Here is a 22,211-nt window from a genome sequence, read left to right as displayed (position 1 = left end):
ATGTATATCCAGCCCTGTGAAGTATAATTTCTGTGTTTTAATTAAGGTCATTTTTTACTAAAAGTAAATAAAGTAAAATAACTTGTTTTTGTAGAAGATCAGGCAGTGACTATATCAAATACATTTAATTAAGTACATTATTAAAACTGTTGAGTCAGTGCATGAGCAGCATTTTATTGTTACTTTATCATTAGGACTTAATAAGAGTCACAAGATAGACCTGTGTGACTGTGAGATTAGTAGTAGTAGTAGTAGTAATACATTTGTATGGGGTTAGAGAAATATTGTGAAATATTGCAGTTGTCTCTTTAGGTTTTATTTGTTTAGGACTGACAACTCATAAACATCTGATACATGACAAGAAAAACAACTACATAGTGATTTTATGTGAAATGTTTCTTGTTCCTGCAGTTTGAGTTTCACTGTGCAGAGATACATGTACAGAGTTTGACACTAGACGGCTGTTTTCACATTCATCTGCTGAAAGTGGAAAGTTTCTCTTTGCTCACTGAAAAATCCAATTTTAAGAGGTGGACCTACAAGCATGATGTGTGGTCTGACAGATAGTTTAGAAGCCAATTCTTATAAATGTGTGATGTGGAAACTTGAAGCCTTCTTTTTATACATAAATGACTCATACACTGAAAATAGACTTTACAGTAAAGTAGGAGACCGTTGAAATTCTGTAATGAAAAATGTTGCTTATTAATAGTTTCTGGATTTTTATTGAGGGTAATTTAACAAGATAATTGAACTAAAATATTGTAACCTGAAAAGTAACTAAATAGATTATAAAAGGAGTAAAAAGTTCTGAATTGCAGAAGTAGTAAAGTAGAAATACCTCAAAATTATGCAGATATTTGGGTAAATGTACTCATCACCCATCACTAATAATTTGTTCATCGGTTGTTATAAAATAATATCATGGTGGCCAATGGCAGCTGATGTAAAAGTGAGGCTGCTGGGGTGGAACTAAACAGGAGTGAGTCCGCGTACAAAGCCGGAATCATTATAGAGACGCACACAGGAAAATAACCGAGCATGGCGTCGGGTCATCTTTGCAAACTACACAGTCTCTTAACGCGAATTCCTCACGGCTTCCAACTACGACATGCACAAAGTAAGTTATGTTAACACTATTTAACAAGATATTTGTGAAGGGACATTTCAGTATGTGTCATTTTGCCATTAATAACCATTTTAATGCGGCGACGGTGTGAATGAAGCTAACAGCGGCTAACCTTGACGTTAGATACACAAACATTGACTGTCACCCTGAGAGAAATGAGGTAATGGGTGGTATATTTTGCCATCTGCAGAGGAGTCTGAGTGGTTAAATAGTTTCCACCAAAGTACCACCAGCAGCAGAAAGCTTACATGCTATTACTTCAACATGAGACTCTCTTGGAGGGCATTGAAGTAGCCATCCTAAGTAGGGCTGAAGCAAATGGAAAATTACAAGTAAAAGATCATTTTCACTAAATATTAATGTCAGTTATTTTCTTGATTAATACATTAGTTAGAAAATTGGGTGAAACATCACTGCACGACCACAAATGTCATTTTTTTTGTCCACAACTCAAAGATCAGTTTGTTTATTTATCACTTTCAGTTTATTGTCATAGAAGACAAAATAAACCAGGATATATCCATTCCAAAAACTGGATTTGGTGAATTTGGACCTTTTTTTTCTTAAAATAAAAAAAAAATGGTAAATGATTGACACTGAAGTGTGACCTTTCCAACTTGAGATGATGATATTTGATGGCCAGTAATATAATATCTGGGCCATACCGAACATGCCGCCTCCAATCAATCAGCAATCTTTCTAGTAGAGCTGATGTGGATGGCATGCTGATGCTTAAACTTAATATTCAACTAATTCATCTTCATTTAGGCTTACTCAGCTGCAGGACAATAATCATCGGAGGAGTGCTGTTTTACACTTACCAAGAAGCTTATCTGACACTGAACAAAAAACCGCCTCTGGGGCCTGTGAGAGACTGAGCTTTTATTTTACTGTTTTGACTTTCACACTGGAGGCAGATCACAAGCCAGTAGAGGCTTTGCCAGGGGACAAAGCATTGGTTAAGTTGCCACCTAAAATGCGTTTCTGTCTCCAGCTCCTCAGATTCCACTACAACATGATACATGTACCTGGTAAGCTCTTGTCACGGCTGATGCAGCGGATGGGCAGGAGTTTGCACTTACACAAATTGCCTGCGTACCCGTTGAAGCTGCAGTAGATAAGAACAAAACAATTCTGTGTGACAAGAGTTGAATTATGTAGAACAACATGGCTCAAAAGAGAGCAGCAAAACATACCATACTTACCACAGTCAGGTCGTCTCTAGTGTTGAGTGCATTCACAGTACAAAAAACTGACTTGTGGCACAATATGAAGTTTGTGTGAAACAGTTTGCCTCATGTCCAGAGTCTAATTCCAACACAAACTGCTTAAGTGACCCATGATTTGATGTGTAATATCTAATAAGATTTTCTTTTATTATGTTAACTGTAAGATATGTGTTTGTCTCACCTGTTTGTTTTTTCTGTTGCAGCATGTTTGGTGCCACTTCGACAGAAGTCCAACATCAGTGGTCCTTCACTTGATGGCCATAACTGGTATGTTAGCAGGTTGATTGCATACAGATTTAAAGTGAATTTCAAGTAGCATGTTGTCATAAAAGGGGTCTCTGTAAGCAGGACAATAACACTCAAATCTCTTGTGTTTAGTAATGTGGACATCGGTGCGACTACAGATGGGAAAACCATAGTGTGCTACCATCCCAGTGTCGACATTCCCTATGAGCTCACCCAGGTAGGAGAGTGCTCTAGTCTCATTATTGTCAGTGTGCCAGCTGTCTGATGATGAGTGTACATCTCATGGATTACATTACTTTTTCCACAAAAGAAATAAATCTATTTCTGGATACATGTGTCAGTGGATACTGTGCTCATGACAGTAAATGTTTGCAGCCTTTAGAACGTCCGGACCCTGTGACCACCCCGGTTGAGACCCATGACCAGGTTATAAAGGCCCATCTCAGCAAGGAGGTTCTGAAGGGCAAACAGGGGCCCACTATAGAGGAGCTGAGCAAGATGTTTTTCACCACCAAACACCGCTGGTATCCAGTAGGACAGTAAGTACACAAAAAGTACATGAAAATGAATTGCTCAAGTGTGTCTAAGTTGCCACTTAGTAAAGTACCCAGAGTTCATTTGATGTAAGTTATAATGTGGAAGCTTTATGGTGATGTGTTGATGGTCAGAAATGAGAATACAGCATCTGTTTTACTCTTCTTTTCACATGTAAATGTGATTTTTAGATTTATTTGTGATCAAATCAAATGATCAAATGACCAGCACTGGCCTGCTAGCATGAGATCAGCTGTCAACTTTGATAATGATATATGTCAGTGGCTCCTGTCTAGTCTTTATTTCTTTGGCAAGAGTATTTTAGCTCAACATAAATCTGTGTGTACTTACTGCTCAAAATGTATTTCCCTCTTCTTCACTGTTTACAGGTACCACATGAGACGCAGAAAGAAGGATCCACCAAAGGACAGATAGTTCAAAGTTCAATGTTAGAAAACTGCAAATTGCCACAATTCTGTATAATAAACTGTTAAATATTTACTTGTCTGTCATGACTTTTTAAGTGGGTGCTGCTATGATGGGACAACTTTATAAGTTTGACATCACACTTACATTTTATAGACTAGATTTGAGGGCCTGTTATTATTTCTCCAGCAAAAGTAAAAACAAAAGAAATGATACCTGAAGAGTACCAGTAGATTTGCCTGCAAAACATCATATAGTGATTTGTTGTAATGACTGTGTTTAAAGACCACTCTGGCACTTTAACTGGATGAATTAGACAGTCTCTTTAAAATGGTCCGTGGGGCATTTTAGGATTTATTGATGGCAAAATTTGCTGATCTGAGAAAAAATAGATGTTTCTGTGCCTGCAGGAAAAACTGGAGACTTGTGTGATCCTGCACACCACAACTGGACAAACAAAAGGGTTAGAAACAATTTGATTGACATGCAAACACTGACAAAAAATATTTTTAGACCCCCCCCCCCCTATAATGTTTCTAGCTGATCTCCCACCACAAAACATACAAAAAAGAAATTCTATTCCAAATTAAAGATTAAATATTCATATGGTAATTTTGAAGCTTTGTTAGCAGCACATACATTTTACATTTTATTCTCCCATATTTGGACTGTAGTTAATTTTCTCAATAGAAATCATATACCTGTTGGTTTTCTGCTTTATGTTTTAAATATCATGAAAAAGAGCACATTTTTGGAAATTGTCCAATAAACTTTCAGTCCAGAGACAGAAACAGAAAGCACAAAGACTTCTTTCATTTTTGAGAGTGAATTCATCATTTTCACACTGTTCAAAATAGTTTTCATTTTCCATTTGACTTGAGGAGTGTATTATAAATCAGTATAAAATGAAAATAGCATCAAATACAAAAGTTAATGATACAAAGGACAATATCATAAAAATAAATACAAGATATGTAAATACAGTCAAAGAGAGTATGTACTCTTTTTGTTTTTATGCAGTTTTGGAGAGTTTAAACCATTGGCTGTTTGCTCCACTACCATCACGTAGCCTGCGGTCCAACACAGCAGTACTACTGCGTTTTCTCTGTTGAAAAACAGAACCACTCACCACAAAAAACACTTTATATGACACTGCATTACTGCACAAGTATCAGTATATCTACATCTTGTAAACTGCTCACAATGATTTATGTTGAGCACATGAGCACTTTAAGCCTAAATTGCACTCTGGTTCAATGCCAACTGCATCTTGTTAAGCACTTGTACTTGTTCAATGACAATAAATTTGAATGTGATTTAATTTAGCATTTAGGAGTAAAAACAAAAGTGCTAGTAACACAAACCTTTAAACTGTGAATTTAATCTTGAAAATGACATCAAAGGTCCAACCAAATTTTATGACTAAAATTAAAATGTGTAAGGTTGTAAGACAACAGCATATACAATACATAGGACACACAAAATGCAACATCAACAACACAAGGCCCAGTGGTATAGACATAGGGAGGAAAGTATGTGAGCACAATAAGGCTGTTCAGTCAAAAGTCTAAATCACAGCACCAACTTCAGTCAAAGATGCTCCAGTATCAGTCCCACAAGGTCATAAGGTTTCCAAAGTAAAGAAAAACTTTCTGGGTACATATAACAAATACAACGAAAAGTTAATATATATATATATATGTAAAGAAAATGTACACATTACAACTATTAATTCACTCTAGAGGGATGGGGATCTATATTTAGTGTCACGGTTTGGGTTTTGACAGAATATCTTCACAAATGGGCCAAATGGCAGAATAAAGAAACAATAGTTTCTGGACATTCATGACAAAAACTACAACTCACATCAATGTCTCTTTTAAATCTCTTTTTAATATATATATTTAGCTGTATAGACTTAATGGGGCTTCGTGAGTTTTAGGGAAGCAGCAGCAGTATCTCGTTACGTCATCTGAAACCACCGGAACACAGAGCTCTCTGTCCCCGCCCATGGAGGCATTAGTCCCCGCCCCGGCAGCTCACTCAACCCGACCTGAAGAGAAGGCGAGTCCACGGCTAAAAATATAAAAGCTAACACAAGATGGCCGGTTTGCCTCGTAGGATTATCAAGGTACATTTACACCAGGCACTGTACATACATCTTAATGAACTCGTGTTGGGATATCGTGTGTATTTATTTAACCACAGTGTGCGTTTGATTTTTGCTGCCATCCAGCGTGCGGCTTGACGTTAGCTCGGCTAGCACAGTTAGCTCTAATCGGGCTAGCTCGCTGCTCCGTGTCTGCAAGTGTTTTGTTTGCCACTTCCGTTTACTCCCTTCTGCCGTGTCCGTGGTTTCTTTTTCGGCACCAGTCGAACCGTTGTCGTGTTAACAATGTACCTTTCACTCTACCTAGTTGCTAATTTCTAATACGAGTCGACAAAATTGTAACATTTTGGCCCTGGACGACATATGAATGGGACTCGCTATATAAGCTAGGCTAAGTGAGTGCGGTGATTGCTTCACATGTCTGCCGCTGCCCTTGCGGTCTTCGAAACGTACAGAAAAAATGCTCGTAATAACACACATATGCTACTGTGGTTGTTTTAGTGTCAATGAAACAGTATAATCAAGCTTGAATGTAAGGCCTGTTTGCGTCGCTTGCTCCTCCCGCAGGCTTCACCAGGCCTGGCTGTGGGCGCGATCAGTCTTTTTCCGCCACTTCTTGAAAGCTATTTGTCAAGTTTAGCAGGTTTTCACAACGACTAGCACAACGTTGACTGAGTGAAAACACGACCCAGCTTCGTAATAACGTGACCTGCAGTTGTTTCCCCCTAAAGCTAACGAGGAAATGAATGTAATATACAACAAGATTAAAACCAGCTTCCTTCTTGCTGACTGCAGATGTTTCAGTGCACCTGCTTGATTAAATGCAGAAATATGCAGGGTCTTTCACTTCCTCCTTTCTATTATTAATATTTATCAATTGTTACTATCTTTATGCTTTATTGATTTGCATTAAAACTCATAAATCTCTCAGTCAACCAGTGATAATAATAGTGTGTCGTGCACATTACATAAACATGAATCATCTGTGTTACCTGAAGTCTAATCTAATGAAGCATAAATAATGAACATCTTAAACTAGGGCTGCGTGATATGGACAAATTAAATGTCACAATATTTTTGGCCCAATGCCTCTATCAATTACAGCAGTATTGTAGGGAAGACTACTGGTGCTTTCACAAAATATTTACACAATGATAAATAATCATCAGTGATGCGGATATAATGGTGTGCAAAGGCAAATAATCGAAAAGTGTGTTAAATTCATAAATTTACATCACTTGACTGTAATGCAGCCTTAAAACCAAAACCAAAACTTAGGCCACATCACTATATTACAATATCCAAAGTCTAAAGACTATATCTAGCCTCGATATAGTATCAATATATTGCCCAGCCCTATCTGAAACTATTAATCAATGAGTCAAAAAACAGAATTTATCAGCAACTACTGTCATAATCAGTCATTTCAGCTATATTTTTTAAAAGCAAAATCAGCCTCTCAAAGTGTGTATATTTGCAAGTTTTCTTAGTTTTTGGTTATGACCCTCAAAAATATTTTTGGATTTTAAGTATTGGTTGAACATAACACGCCTTTTCAAGAAACCGTTTTCGGCTTTTGGGAAGTTGATTTACTATTTTCCATTTACTGTACTATTTTGCAGACCAAATGATTAATTGATTAATAGAGAAAATAATTGACAGTTGAACTGCTGAATATTTTTAGAATATCGTGATGGAGGTTCAATGCACATTTTTTATCAAAAGTAACTCCCAGTACTGTATATGAGGTGTTCCAACCCTTTGCTACCTTTTTTTGTTAAACAATAGCTTGTAAATTGTTGTTGTATCTGTATGTGGGTGAGGTGAAAGTCTATGTGTGACTAAGCAGTGGAAATTGTATGTCCTCATCCATTATGTATTGAAAGTCGGTTGTCTGCTGACACCTCCACAGTCCTTCCTGCTGTAAGTACCTCACTTTTTATTCAGCGTGTCAACACAGTATTTTTTTTTTTTGTTTCTTCTGACCACACACAGGAGACACAGCGGTTGATGGCAGAGCCCGTTCCAGGGATCACGGCTACGCCTGATGAAGGGAATGCACGTTACTTCCATGTGGTCATTGCGGGGCCTCAAGACTCTCCCTTTGAAGGAGGCACATTTAAACTTGAACTATTTCTTCCAGAAGAGTATCCCATGGCAGCTCCCAAAGTGCGATTCATGACCAAAATCTACCACCCCAATGTCGACAAACTGGGAAGAATATGTTTAGACATTTTGAAAGGTAAGAAGCATGATGACATGCTTATTTACATGATTTGTATGTGGAACCACATTAATATGCTGCTGCAGGATTGTTAAATAGCATTTTTGCCTACATTCTTTTGTTTCCATCCATAAAAGTAGCAAGAAATAATGTGCATCATAAACAGTTAAGTTTCAATTTGCAATTTCTGACCAGCAAGAAACTGACAGCAGCGATCTATAAATCTACAAGAAACACGCGATATGGAGTCATTACTCCTAATGTGTTAGAAAGCAACTGCCTACTTAATATTTAGTCCTAACAGAGCATCATGGGTATCATGTTGGAGTCATGTTTCTGTTGAATCTATGCAGTATGGAGTCAAGTATCTGGGTTTTTAGCTACTCTCTCTTCACTGCACACTCTTCTACATTGCTATTTTATTCTGGCCATGTAGCAAACACTGGGCTTATCTAGTCTTGTTTATGGGTAAAGACTACCTGTAATGATATGTATGGGGCTAGGGTTAGTTCATGCTGTCACAGTCAGATTATAACGAAGGCAGAAATGATCTTTTTTTTTCTAATATAAGGTGGCTGCAAAAGAGATCTGTTATATTTCCGGGAAGTGCTTTTGTGAGACTAAGCTTCAGGAAGCTGATGCATTGTATCCCATAATGCTCTGTGTCACCATTGCGACCGTTAAATCAAGTTTTGAGGCAAACAATCGCAAGGTCATGTTTATTTGTCAAGAGCAGAACAGACAGTAAAGTGTCACAGAAAAAGGTTTGCAGATACATTAATCTGCACTCAAATGTTGTCATCACCTTTATATATTTTCTTCATTCTGATTTGTAAAAATGTTCTAGTGTGTGTCACTGGCATGTTGTACCTGCTTCATAATGTTATATCACACAAAGCCTTTCTGGTTTTGCAAGTTCAACCTTTAACTCGTCATCTTTGTTTCGGTCTTCGCCTTTCTCTGAACTATGCCTCTTCCAGATAAATGGTCTCCAGCCCTGCAAATCCGCACAGTGTTGCTATCTATCCAGGCGTTATTAAGTGCTCCCAATCCAGACGATCCCCTGGCAAACGATGTCGCAGAGCAGTGGAAGAAAAACGAAAGCCATGCCATTGAGACAGGTGAGGACTGGATTCATGCACTTACTCGACAAAGAATTCATTTACATACCTCCGCCGCAGATGGTAACATTTTTCCAGTATGACAAATGTTTTGTCAGATGGCAGCAGTGATTAGCTCAATTGCAGATCTGAGTCATCGCCTGCATTTTGTTCCAAAAATCTGGTGTGGCTCTCATGAATGGCTGTTGAGAGGGGGGAAAAAAACCCAAGAACAACCCAATCAGCACCTTCTGAAGGTGAGACAGAAGTGTGCAGCTGCGAATACAGACCAGCGTGACAGCAGATGTTACGTCTGTTGCTAATCAACTGACTGAAATAACAGCTCTTCAGAACAACACCACACATTGAAGGAATTTCCAAATGAAAGATGCTTTTTGCTGATTTCCTCCAAGGGTTTGGAAGCAGTACTCAGATGACCCCTCTGATACTTGAGAAATTTAGCTTGTGGGAGATTCTTGGTTTATAGTCTGGATTCTTGGTCGTTGGTCATCGTGTTGGACAAGAAAGTAGAAGAACCTGTGCACCTTGGGCTTTCACAGCAATAATAAATACATTTCTTAACATGTTAAAAACAACACATTACCTCAATTGCGTGCTGGTGTTGTAACCGTCAAACTAGCACAGCTTCTGTCATCTAAATCTGACTGTAAGTGGCAAAAAAGACACCAACCCCAGACTGAAATAATAATAAAATGATCATCTGGTGTAAATATCAGGCCAAGCAGTAACATAACATTTATTATTTCAAGTGTTTATATTTAGTATTTTTTGGTTGTTTCTGGCGCTGTACAGCTTTAGTTTTCTGTTTATGTAGCTTGACAGTGAAATTGACTTTTGCTGCCATCTAACTATTCACACTAGTCTTTTTTTAGTTATTTCAGCTTCTAACTGAAGCACATGGCCTTCATTAGTGATTGTGGTTTGCTTAGATTGTCTTGTCATTGCATCTAAATGTTGTCTTCCTGTAGGCCTGTTTGTTTTGATTTACACTTTTGATAAAGTATGTCTATGTATACTTTTTCAGCACTCTCTAGCCGCAGCGCTGCCTCCCTCCCTCCGTATCTCTGTCACACCCACCACAACCATTTTATGTCTTTCTCTCTCTCTTCCCCAGCCCGAACATGGACCAGGCTCTACGCGGGCAACACTGAAGTATAGAAGAAGAGAGACGAGGCGTCTGAATGTGATCCACAAAATGTACTCCTATTCTGTCAACATTTGAATTTAAACGGACACAAAAAAAAGAGAAAAAAAAAAAAAGATTATAAGTCCAAATCTATTTGAAAATGACAAGATTTACTGCTGCAGACCTCTGGGTGACGCGTTAAATGTGTGTTAGCCTTTTTTTCTTTCTTTTTTTTTTTCCTGTGTTGCTATTTAAATGCATGGACAGAGAATGACACCCTCCCCACTACAGTCTTAAAAAGAACGTGTTCAAATAACATACGATATGTTGTCCTGAACTCGGCACATACTGGTATGTTTGCAAGATTATACATGCATTAAAGCTGTCCTTCTTTTAACACATGCATCATTTGTCAGCACATCTGTATGTCTTTTTGTGAGAGATGACACGTTCTGTTACTTAAACACATAGAGAGCTGACCCCCCCTCCTCCCCCATTAGAAGTAGCAAACAGAATATATAAGTGGATTTTCACTCTACTTTTTCTAACAAATATGAGTTTAGAGAAAAAAAGGCCTTATATTCAACAAGAAGGGTAGCTGGATTTTCACTCCTGCTTGTCTTTAATGTTTCTGGTTGCTAACAAGCATGCGTAACACTTCACAACACTGAATACTTAGATGTTGCATCTAATTCAGCACCATCCCAAAAGTACACAGGGCACTAAATACTAAACAAAAAGAGGATATAATCTTATATGTCAAAGCACGTCATCTTAAAGTGCTCACACTTGTTCTCAAATACTACTTCAATCTGAAATTGAACTTCCTCCACACTTCCTCTAATTGTTTTGCCTGTTGTGTTAGCTTTAATGTGAGTTTTGCTGAAGTGAAAGAACAGAGGAGGTATTAGAGAGCAGAAACGAAACATGTTCATCCACGTATAGCTGAGGAGGGTTCATCCCCCCATTAATGCAGAGTTTTTAAAACAATCATTTAACTGTGAAACAATTTGTTAAACTCTTAAATGTTACTGTTTACCTGCCATAGTGGTCGGTAGAGATCATAAAAAAAGCGGCCAGAATTTAGTGTCAGTTTGTCACCCCTGCAGATTTACAGACAGATCATTGTTTGATTAGATGCCTTATACAAATTATTTGAAGATTTGGCTTAAAGCAACCCAAATCAAGTTAAATCAAATGATTTAAAGTCTAGTTTGAGTGTCACATCAAACGTATGAAATGTTAAAAACCTCAACACTTGCATGTCAGAAACTGGATTTAATGTTCATCAGTGTGTTTTTCATATCTGCACAACCCTTTTTTAGACAGTTTGGGGAGGGTGATCTGGATCAGTGAGACACTTCCGCACATTTAAAAGAAAAAGTAATTCACACATTCAGAAAGGTAGAATGAGACAACATAGAAGTTGCTTTTTTAACACAGTGAGTCACATTTAAAACAAAATAATCACTGTGTTGTGCTGAAAAGGAGCCGTATGCATGTTGTTGCAGGCTACTAATTTGTGTTGCAAATTATGTACTTTTTTTTAAGGGTGTAGGAAGTTGAGCTGTTGTTTTTACTTTCCTTTTTTATTAATTTTCTGTCCATGCAATCTCTGTTGCCCGTTATCTGTTTTATTTTCAGTGTTACTTTGTTTAAAAAGAAAAAAACAAGGCATGTACAATAACCAAACCGATATCAGGACACTTCACGTGAGTTTTTCTTCAGGCCATTTGTGAGGTCTTGAATTTTCTTTGAAGGGAAAGTTGAGGCTTTTTTGGAGGTTGGGTTGTTCCTTAAAAAGTTTTTCCCCCACCTTGATTCTTCATTGAGTTACCTACTTTTGCTACTTCTGTGATACTGATCTGTGATGATAATGCAAGTGAACTTAACTGATACTTCTGAGTGGATCATTGTGGTAGCAGAAAAGGTGATTTACAAATAAAAAGGTGTTCAAGATTAAAATAAATTATCATGCTATTATGGATTTTCTATTGGCTAGAAAGAATTGACAGCATATTCCTTGTAACATGAAACCTGAAATTGTAGGTTGGGATTTGTTAACCTGTAGAAAAGACTTCTGAAATCCTTAAACTTTCCTTTTAAAGGATCCTGTGTTTGTGGGTTCGAGAGATCGCTGTGGAAAGATCAGATTGTGACTCAAAGGAAAGCATGAAAGACTCATTACTCAGTAGTTTAGACCCTCCATGATACTGTAATGCTTCTGTATGGCTCATCTGAGGGAGGACTGTAATGTTAGTAAAAATATTTTTGTTAAGCTTTCTTTTTTGGTTGCTTTTTATTGGACTGTTGCAGGCATTGGTGTTGCTTAGACTTGTTTGTGTCCTGTCCTCGCCCAGATATATTAGACCTAACTAACTGTTTCTAACTGCAACATTTACTCAAGTCTGGAAGATGTCTCACGGCTTAAAACCTGGTTAATTTATTGTTTCCCTGAGGGACTTGACAGTAATCTAAACCAAGGAACAGTCACTCACTGGATTTTTGAAGCATCTAGATCAAATTATTATCGAGAGATCAAACTCTGATTAATCAGCTCCCCCGTGTGTAAAAAGAAGAGTTCTGTCAGTAATTTCAGTACATTTGCATACATGGCTCTTCAAATGCTCTGTAAATAAACTGAGTTGAGTAAGTAAGTAGAGGCTCGTCTGTTTTGTGCTGTGTGGAGTTTGTGTTCCCTCTAAAGGTGTTCCAGTTAAGATTTAAGTAATGGAGGGTGGTTGTGATTTGAATTCCATCATTTTTGTGTCTCGAAGGAATTTGGAGTCTGAAAATCCATTTTATCAAACCCTTCATGGGCCTCTGATGCAAGTGACTGGAGGGGTTTTAGGTGCTATAATCAATGCAAATATATAAGTTATGGATAATTTTATGATGTATGTGCCTGAGACAGGAGCACTTGTTGCACTAAAAGAGAAAACATTTGCATCTTTTTTTTTGCAGTACCCTTTATGTCCAGCTGAGGGAGACATTGACACTTAACACACAAAATGCGATGCTCACAGTTATGTACATTTCTTTTTTTTATAGGGACGTGCGCATATTCTGCAGTGCTAGTAGCCTATACTAGTTTGCAAAAAGTCTCTAGATGGACCTTTAGAATACACTAATGTCAACAAGAAAAGAGACACAACTAAGAAAAAACATGCAGAACTATACAAAACAAAAAATACACAACTCAACAAACTCAGAAATACACAGAAAACAACACAAAACTCCACAAAAAGAGAAAAACTCAACAAAATAAACACAAGAAAAAAAATTCTAAGAAAAACAAAAAACTCAACCGATTAACACAATTTAAATAAAATAGCTTTAGTGTTTGGCTGAGTGACTCATTAACTGCTGATATAAAGGATTATTTGCTCACTTTTAATACATATTTAGGCATTTTGGCTTGTAGGTAGCTTGTAGTTTTGCTTATGGCTGCTTCAACTGGTCTTTTCCTGCTGTGACAAAATGACTTGTGAAAAAAAGCTGTATTGCAGCTGTTGTGCTGTTTCCCTCTGCTGTCTCATAGAGTTTCACAAGATGGCGCTACAAGCAAATGTTACCTGGACCAGTCAGCTTCATGCCTTTGGGATGCAAAACAGAGGTACCTTTTAAAAATAGTTATTATATGTAATTATATGTTGTCATTGTGAGTTCAGGCATTGAGATTAAATCTACTCTTGGGTCTTAGATCAATTTTATTTGAAAAAAGAAAGTTGGATTTATTTCTCACCAATATCCAATGAAAACACAGGTAGTGTGCAAACACAATTTTAACTCTTATCCTTTGTCATGAACTCAATATCAAACATATTTTTCTTCACTTCATTTTTTTTCTTCCTCCAACTGTCCTCAAGGTCTGAGTTTCTCATGTTCCATCACCAGGAAACAAATGTTTTACAATGTTTTATGACCATGGCTCGGTTTATGACCTATGGCAACAGTGAGTCATTGACACTGGTATGCGGCTATTCTTTGAGTGGAATGGCAGGAAAGCGATTCCCCACGCTATCTGAAATATCTGACAAAACATTAACTCGCCTCGGAGGCTGTCATCTCTGAAATGGGTTTGTTGTTGCACTGTCCATTTTCAGGAAGTCAATATAACCTGAAACATTTCCTGGTGGGTTATATACAGCGGGGTCCAAAAGTCTGAGAGCACTTTCCCATTCACTTCAATGGGAAAGTGCTCTCAGACTTTTGTAAGTATTTATGAGTATGACCTATGATATGACATGTGAGCCACTACTTTCTAATTACATAATCACATTTGAGTTGGGAGTTTAGATTATAATAATAATGATGAGGATGATTATTAGCCTATGATAATAATAATAATAATAATAATAATAATAACCAGTCAACTATCTATTCAGACTTAATATGAGGGTATAAATAATTAACTATATCAGCACCAAATACCATTCTGAAATCCACAAGGTGTTTTAGAATCATTTCAGAAAAGTGAATGCTAATATCACACTCAGAATATCAAAGTGCTGCTTTTGGCAAATTGTCCCAGATGATGTGCCTTTCCTAATTTCCTAACTTCCTAATTACAGTTCAGGCTGAAATCTGGGACGCTCATTGGAAAGCTGAAAAGCCGTGCTGAAAGGTGTAAATAACCTTAATTCATACAGTAATATCTCAGTTATTCAATTATATGACCCCTCAGGTTTAATTTGACAGCAGGTCTACCCATTAGCATTTATGAGAAGAGAGATACATATGAGCTCAGGTGTCCTGCATTACACAATGATTTCTGCAACAGATGACATCCTAAACTTAGCCCTGCTCCTCTGACAGGGCAGATCGTCTCTCGCTGTGATTGCTGAGTGCAGGTGAAAACATTCTGGTCACATGCTGCTGATGTCGAAGGGTCAGGTGACCACAAACATCCTGTTTTGGCTGTCACATGTCATCATCTGCATCAGGACTTGGTGGAAATCTGACACCTGTGCTGGTCAGTAGTAAAATGTGCTGCGTATGTTTTGGGGGTAAAGACAATATCGGAATGGTTTCTCCTTTCCCTCTTTGTTTTCATCTTTCTTCCCGCTTTCCTTTTCTCCCGTTCTTTACTGTTCTCTCTTCTTTTTCTTTATTTTCCTCTCCATTCCCCTTGTTCTGCCTCCTACATGTCTTTTCTTCTATCTCCTCCCTTTTTTCTCATTCTTCATCTCCTCTCCTTTCTCTTCTCCTGCCCTTTCCTTTCTCACTTTCTTTCCTGTCCTCTCTTCTCCTTTTTCCTCTTTTCTCCTTTTCCCTCTCGTCTCCTCTCATTTCCCTCCCCTTTTCTCCTATGCCACTCTTCTCCCCTTCCTTCTTCCTCTCCTGTTTTTCCAGTGTTCTTCTTCTCATCTCCTTTCCCCTCTTCTATCTGCTTATTTTCTCCTTCTCCTCTCTTCTCCCTTTCCCTCTTTATTTCCTCCCCTCTTTTCACCCTGTTCGTCATCTCCTCTCCTGTCCTCCTCCACCTCCTCCTCCTCTCTGTCTCATTGCAGATGCAGTTGGTGGTGGACTGCATCACCTGTTCCCTCATGACGTTATGTAACCATCCTTTTTACTCTGTCAAGCATAAAAACAAGTTAGCCAGCTAAAAGGGAATCCCTGCTTTTGGCCATGCGGCAGGTTTCTGGAACGACTTCGGTCTCATTCTCTGAACCTCTGTGTGACTTTTTCAAGAGTTCGATTCGGTAAAGGACGCGCTCTATCACAGATGTTACACAAGACAGCTGCAGTGGAATACTAATGCAGTCAGTGCTTAGTTTGCTGTGAGTGCAAATTAGGAACAAATCTTTTCAGCCTTTCTAGCACTCAGGTATTTAGGAGTATAAATCCTTTTCCCTGTGTTTAACCGTTTTGAACCTGAAGCTGCCCTTCCTTCATGTTTCTCTCCCTATATTTTCCAGGCTGATTGCAGAGTCACTGCATTGTCATATATTGATATTTTTAGAACAGGTTAGACTGCTCTGACATACAATCATGCGCATTGTAAGTGGTACCACATTCCAATTTACTCAGCATGGCTAAAGGAGAACTGGCTTTAAATCATCTCCCAGTATAAAGGATATGAAAAATATACATAAAAATTTTACTCACTAATTTCACTTTTACACACAACCAATCTGAATATGTACCCCTAATCCCTAACCCTTGTAAAAAATAACTAGTGTGCTGTACAGAAGGACAAAGGATGTCAATGAAATTAAATGGAACAATCAGCAGAAATAATATATGTAGTGACAAATGTTGTATATCTACAAAACATAAAGAATTTATAAAAACAACTTTTTTCTAACAAAATATTTGCCATTTCTGATATGTAGTTTTTCCTCCCTACATTTTTTCTTGTGATTTTTGCATCCAGTGGCTCATGTGCATTAGATCTAGATTGTATAAATGTTAGTGACGAACTATATGGATAAAATCAAATTTTATGGGAGGTAAATATCAATATTTACTGCCTCTTGATATAACACTGTTTATTAGATTAGAATTCATGAATATTAGATCAATATATAAATATATATAGTCCAAGGTTTTAAGGGATCACCACCATGGTTGACATATTTATATTGCCTTATGATATATATTGTCATATTTACTATACCTAATGTTTTGTGTGTGTGTGTGTGTGTGTGTGTGTGTGTGTGTGTGTGTGTGTGTGTGTGTGTGTGTGTGTGTGTTAGAGATAGATAGAGAAAGAGATGGAAGGGAATTCTTCTTTGTCCCATATGAGTTCGTCACTCATAGCAAGAACACTCTGTCCTGTGCCATCTTTCCACTTCTCTGCTCTCTCTATATATAACAGTCACTGCAGAGAAAGATAGCCGTCTGTGTGTGTGTCCGTGGTCTGTCATAGGCTACTTTTGGGGACAAATTTCAGATTCAGGGCCAGTTAACTGGAGATGGCGTGTTCAATTGAGGACTAAAACCATGTCCCCAAGAACAGCTGATTGGGTTGCGCAAGTAGTGGTTATCGTTAGGGTTATAGTACGTCTACAGGAAATGTGATATGTGATATCCCCAAAAGTGAACATGATCTGATATATATATGTGTATGTGTGTGTGTGCTTTGGATATTTACAGCCACCAAGTCACACATTTTGAACAACTGAAACTATTTGTTACATGTTAATTTGTAGCAGTTTTGAACCCATTTCATTTTATAGGCTGGGTCAGGTGTACCGTAAAGGTTATTGTACTTTAACTGACAGTAAAACACACAGCCCCCTCCTCCCTCATTCCTCACACTTTTTCGCTCCTCCATGCCAACTCAAACACTCAGAGATCAGCCTCTCTACGTGTTGTGGGGCCTCATCTTCTTGCCTCGCTCTCTTCATTTACTGATGATCGCTGAAATAAACACATCATAAATTCAACACACTTGGTTGGATTCCCAAAGCTGGCACAATATGTAGCGTTGGATAGGAATGTACAAGCAGGGTATGAGTGTGTGTTTTGAAAATTGTTTGGTTTTGTAAACAATAAAAAATCTTACTGCTCCTTCCAATATCTCAACCAAAGATATGTGTTTAATAAATAATTCATAACAAACAACTCCCTGCGGCTGGCGTTGGGGTTAATGAAGTAAATAAATCAGAGCTGACATCCTGCCACTTTCTTTTGTTTAGATCAGTGATCAAATCCTGCAAATTAGGTCTGAGAGCTGATTTCATCACCAAATGTTTAAAGACACAGTGATTGTCTCGCCCAGCAGTGTTGTATGTTAATAATTAACAGTCTCCATTCATTGAGTTTCTTTATGGGGCTTGGGCAGAGCAACCACCACCCAGATCTGAAAATGGAACCAATACTGTGTGGTAATAACTAGCATGTGATTGTGTAAGATGGGGTCATCCTGGTGATGACAATGCTAATCAATAACCTGTCAAACAGTGTGCTGATAGTGAGGTATTAGTGCACAGGGTTCAATATGTCTCATCTGTTTGACCAAGTTATGCTGCTATGGGTTACTTTGGAAAGATTAGATTAATGCAGACTGGTGGATTATTGGTGCACCTAGTTGCTTTTTCACAGATCAAATCGACGTATTAAAATAACTTGTTTATTGTTTAAACTAACACATATATTATTTATGACATAAGGTTTTTACACAGAAGTTTTAATACTTACCGGAATAGGTGCCAATAATTTTTTGGGATATTCAGTAAATCAAATAATCAAGCAATCGTTTTAGCTCTGAAAGCAACATTTATTATTTCATGGTGCATGTTGCAGATGTGACACTGAACTAAGAATTCACATAAATATTAAACAGAGATATGGCAAGAATAGGATGGGTTGTAAATAACAGCAGGCATAAAAGGACTGAACTCAGTGTAGGTTGCAGTTAGAGACTTCTTTATAGTTAAATATGTTGCTAAACATTATTCAGATAATTGACCAATATCAATATAACTCAAAGAATCTATTTCATAGTGGTCATATCCTTCAGTGTGACTGCATATCTTTTAAAAACCACCATGTTTTCATTTGAAGTAATTTCATTTTTGGAACAAAACCTTTCATCCTTTTCTCAGATTTAACACCTACACATGCTTTCCCCTTCACAGTCTAATCAGTAAAATATTGCTGTTGGCAGAGATGAAAACTTAAGAGGATTCACTTTGCAAAACAACATAAAGTCTTCAAGTGTTGGCCTGCAAGGTGGTGACATGCACCTAAACTAAAACTCTGTTTCCTTGGCACACTGTCACACCACCTGGCAGAGATGCTGCCTGTGACAACCACATAGTCACTGCCAGTTATCATCAGGTCATAAAGATGATTATACCTTGAACATCTTGATAAACACCAGTAAATCTCCAGCTTTAGCCTGATTACACTGGCGAATACAGCACTCGCACCTGATGTGACCTATTGTGCTATTTGGGACTTTTGGGGTTTTTTTGAACAAAATTATGTCATATAAATTGCAGCAGCACTCTCTACCCTCCCCCTCTGTCTCCCTCTCTCTCTCCCCCTGTCTGTCTGTATTCAGGTCATTTTTTCTTGCATAACAGCTCATTCATAAATCAGCACCACACCTCAGGGAAGGGATGAGGGAAAAGACTTGAGACGGGTGCTGAGACATATAGAAAATGTCTACACAAGGAGGGTTTTGCTGCAGTGTGAGTACTTGTGTGAGGTCATGTCAGGCCATGGTGCAATGTACATACAGTAATAGCCTTATTAGCATGGCTTGCAGATGGAAAACCTTGTATGTCCAGAGAGCCAAGTTATCAGGTTTCCAGTATTTGTATTACTGGTGTATTTCCAGTACAGGCTGGACCATGGTCCAACTGTATTCTACTGTATTTATGCATTTTAGTTTATCTGTATGTTGTAAACAGTTACCATGATTTACATTTCATGAGTTCTGTTACCACTTTTCTAAAAGGACAGCTGTTACATATAAAATAAGACAATTTAATGTAAATACTAATGTCAAATTAATCAATACTGTATTCCAGAGCCCTGTAGATTATTATACTTAAGGGTCATTCTGCCAAATAGGTGCCATTTCCATCCCCAGGACATTACATTATATTTAAATATGTATGAAAATTAACTCTAAAATTCATTTTATTACTAAGCAAAGTGTCCTGCACAATGATCTAATTACACATTTAAGCTAAACATTTACAACATTAACAAAAACTACCTAGAGCACTGAAAAATAGCATTTGTTACCTGTCCCCAATCTCAAACACTACACTTTATCATGAAATATAATCATTTAAATCCTTCAGATTTTTTTTTTTTGCATTGTTGTGTGAATCCACATCCCATCTATGCTTTACATTATTATTTTTTCTTAAGAAATACATAATATTTTGGTTAAAATACACATTTAAGTCATGGCTCCAGCTTTTCACTCAGTCCTGTCCTCACACATTCTGCCCTCTATAAAATTTGGAACATTCCACAAATCACATGTTCAACAGGAAGTTGCATCGTCTGCATCTTCTGAAGAACATGGGAAGACCAAAAGTAAGTTCCCTCTTTTAAAAAAAAATATTTTTTATATATATACATATTTGATGATACTGTAACTATAACTGAGAAGGTCATTCTCAATGTTCTGTCCTGTTACCTAAAATCTTTCTTAGATGTTATATGTTTGTTTTGTATTTTAATACACATTTTTACTAATAAGAATGTGCTCAGTGTCCTCATGCTATTAGCATGGACGCCATTTAGCTATATTTAATGTTTTTGCTAATTCTATGCTAAAAATAATACAAATAATAATAAAAATAAAATAATATTAGTTGATATAATTTTAATCACCTGATTTTTCAGTTTTATAGGTGGAATGTAGGTTGTTGACATTTAAAATCAGTTTTACAGTGTGAATCTTTATACTTACAGGGAATCGAGCTCGAACATAATGCTGACGCAGAGAGGAGATATATTTAGAGAAGGAATGTGAGAAATACAGGAGTGAACTAGAGCTAGGCAGGAAAGAACAATAGTGACCTGTGACCTGGTGTCATCACAGATACAAGTAAAACACATGTAGAGGTCCGTTTTATGCAGAAGAGAAGAAAACCCATACTGTGCAGGAGCCAGAAACACCCACCTATGGCATGCTGTAGAGGAAGGAACGAGACACACCCTCCCTATCTGTCCCACACACACACGCATAAAACACACACATACATATATGTTCATGTGGACACATATTCCTGTTATCCACAGTTTATTCCTGTTACTAAATTGTTTTTTTCAAATTATTATTTGAACATGTAACCAACCACTTCTGTAAAACAAACACTGTCTTGTCTAGAAAACAAAGGTAAAGGTTGACATGGTTGTGAATATGCCATTTAAATTAAAGTTTTGGTAACAGGACTGAGAAAAAATACAATCATCTTCTGTTTAGAAACCTTATTAAAAAATTAATTAAGTTTCCTGAGATTGACCAATACACATTTTGAATCCTGAAATATGTGTGTGAGAATATTCAGTACCAAAAAATATAAAAAATGTTATTTTATTTGGAAGTGTCACAACAAGCAAATGGCACTCATTCGGTGGAATGAGCCTTAAAGACTCCATTTTTAAAATGCAATGGCGGGTTTTCTGCATTGTTTTGAAGCTGAGCTTTAAGACTAGACAAACTAGATCAAACAATAATATACTTTTATGAAATAAAATATTAACCTTCAGGGACAAAGAGTAGAGATTAGCAAATACCATACATTTAACAAGTGAGGCTATTGTCTGGGCCGTTATTCACTGACTAAATTGACCACTAGACAAGATACTTTAGGATTCAGGTGGCTTATTGCCTCTGCTAACCCTCAAAATAATTTAAAAAAAATGGAAAAATTACTCCTCTACAGATTGAGGCATTTCTATCAACATTGAACCAACAGCATATAAACAATATACTTTGTGTGCCCAGAACCAAGAAACCTGAGGATTTTTGAGATGCAATGAGAACAAGAAAAAAGGAATATAAACTCTTGTCAAAAAGATGCTGAATACAAAATTATATTATATTATATATAAAAATGAAGAAGAAGAAAATATTACCATCAGTTCAGCTAACAACACTAAAACAACTTCAGGAAATATATAATAACTAGAAACACAATCATCCAATGGAAAGGGAGTAAAGAGGACATTGTAACGCACACCCTAGATAGATTTGAAATATATTATGGAAGTGAATTACTTAAAGGAAGATACTGAAGTTCACTGAGTGTCAAGAGCCTGTGATGTGTAGCACAACGAACTAACAAAAGACTGTCCAGTTAAATGCTAGATTGGTTTGGCTGGAGGGATCAAATGTCATGAGTTCAGTTAGGATTAAGGTTAGGATTAGGTTACAATTAAGGTTGACTTACATCTTGCAAGAGTTTTGCAAATCAACCCTCTGGCCCATCCTATTTAGCACCAACTGTCTGTAGACATAGATATCAAGCTTTGAATATACACACAATACTTGTAAGTTAGGATCAGTTAATTGTTGGTTTGGCTCTGCACATGACATTTGTGACAATAAGAAACATTTCAAACAATTATTACTTACAGCTTTTT

The 22,211-nt window shown here is 37.3% G+C and overlaps 2 protein-coding genes across 2 annotated transcripts; both read left to right on the top strand.

Annotated features, from left to right (window-relative positions):
• The first annotated feature begins 1,019 nt into the window (after window positions 1-1,019).
• mrpl42 (mitochondrial ribosomal protein L42) lies at window positions 1,020-3,639 on the top strand. Its single transcript, XM_053344090.1, has 5 exons — window positions 1,020-1,120; window positions 2,562-2,625; window positions 2,737-2,821; window positions 2,980-3,143; window positions 3,528-3,639. Exons 1-5 carry the CDS (start codon window positions 1,042-1,044, stop codon window positions 3,571-3,573), a joined length of 438 nt encoding a protein of 145 aa, XP_053200065.1. The 5' UTR covers window positions 1,020-1,041; the 3' UTR covers window positions 3,574-3,639.
• A 1,947-nt stretch (window positions 3,640-5,586) lies between these two features.
• On the top strand, window positions 5,587-10,553 carry ube2nb (ubiquitin-conjugating enzyme E2Nb). Its single transcript, XM_053344089.1, has 4 exons — window positions 5,587-5,695; window positions 7,670-7,916; window positions 8,879-9,019; window positions 10,134-10,553. Exons 1-4 carry the CDS (start codon window positions 5,666-5,668, stop codon window positions 10,175-10,177), a joined length of 462 nt encoding a protein of 153 aa, XP_053200064.1. The 5' UTR covers window positions 5,587-5,665; the 3' UTR covers window positions 10,178-10,553.
• The last annotated feature ends 11,658 nt before the right edge of the window (window positions 10,554-22,211 follow it).

The sequence above is a fragment of the Scomber japonicus genome, chromosome 23 (genome assembly GCF_027409825.1).
Source record: "Scomber japonicus isolate fScoJap1 chromosome 23, fScoJap1.pri, whole genome shotgun sequence".
NCBI classification, from domain to species: domain Eukaryota; kingdom Metazoa; phylum Chordata; class Actinopteri; order Scombriformes; family Scombridae; genus Scomber; species Scomber japonicus.
The sequence above is the reverse complement of the archived record's forward strand: the minus strand, read 5'-3'. Positions and strand labels throughout refer to the sequence as shown.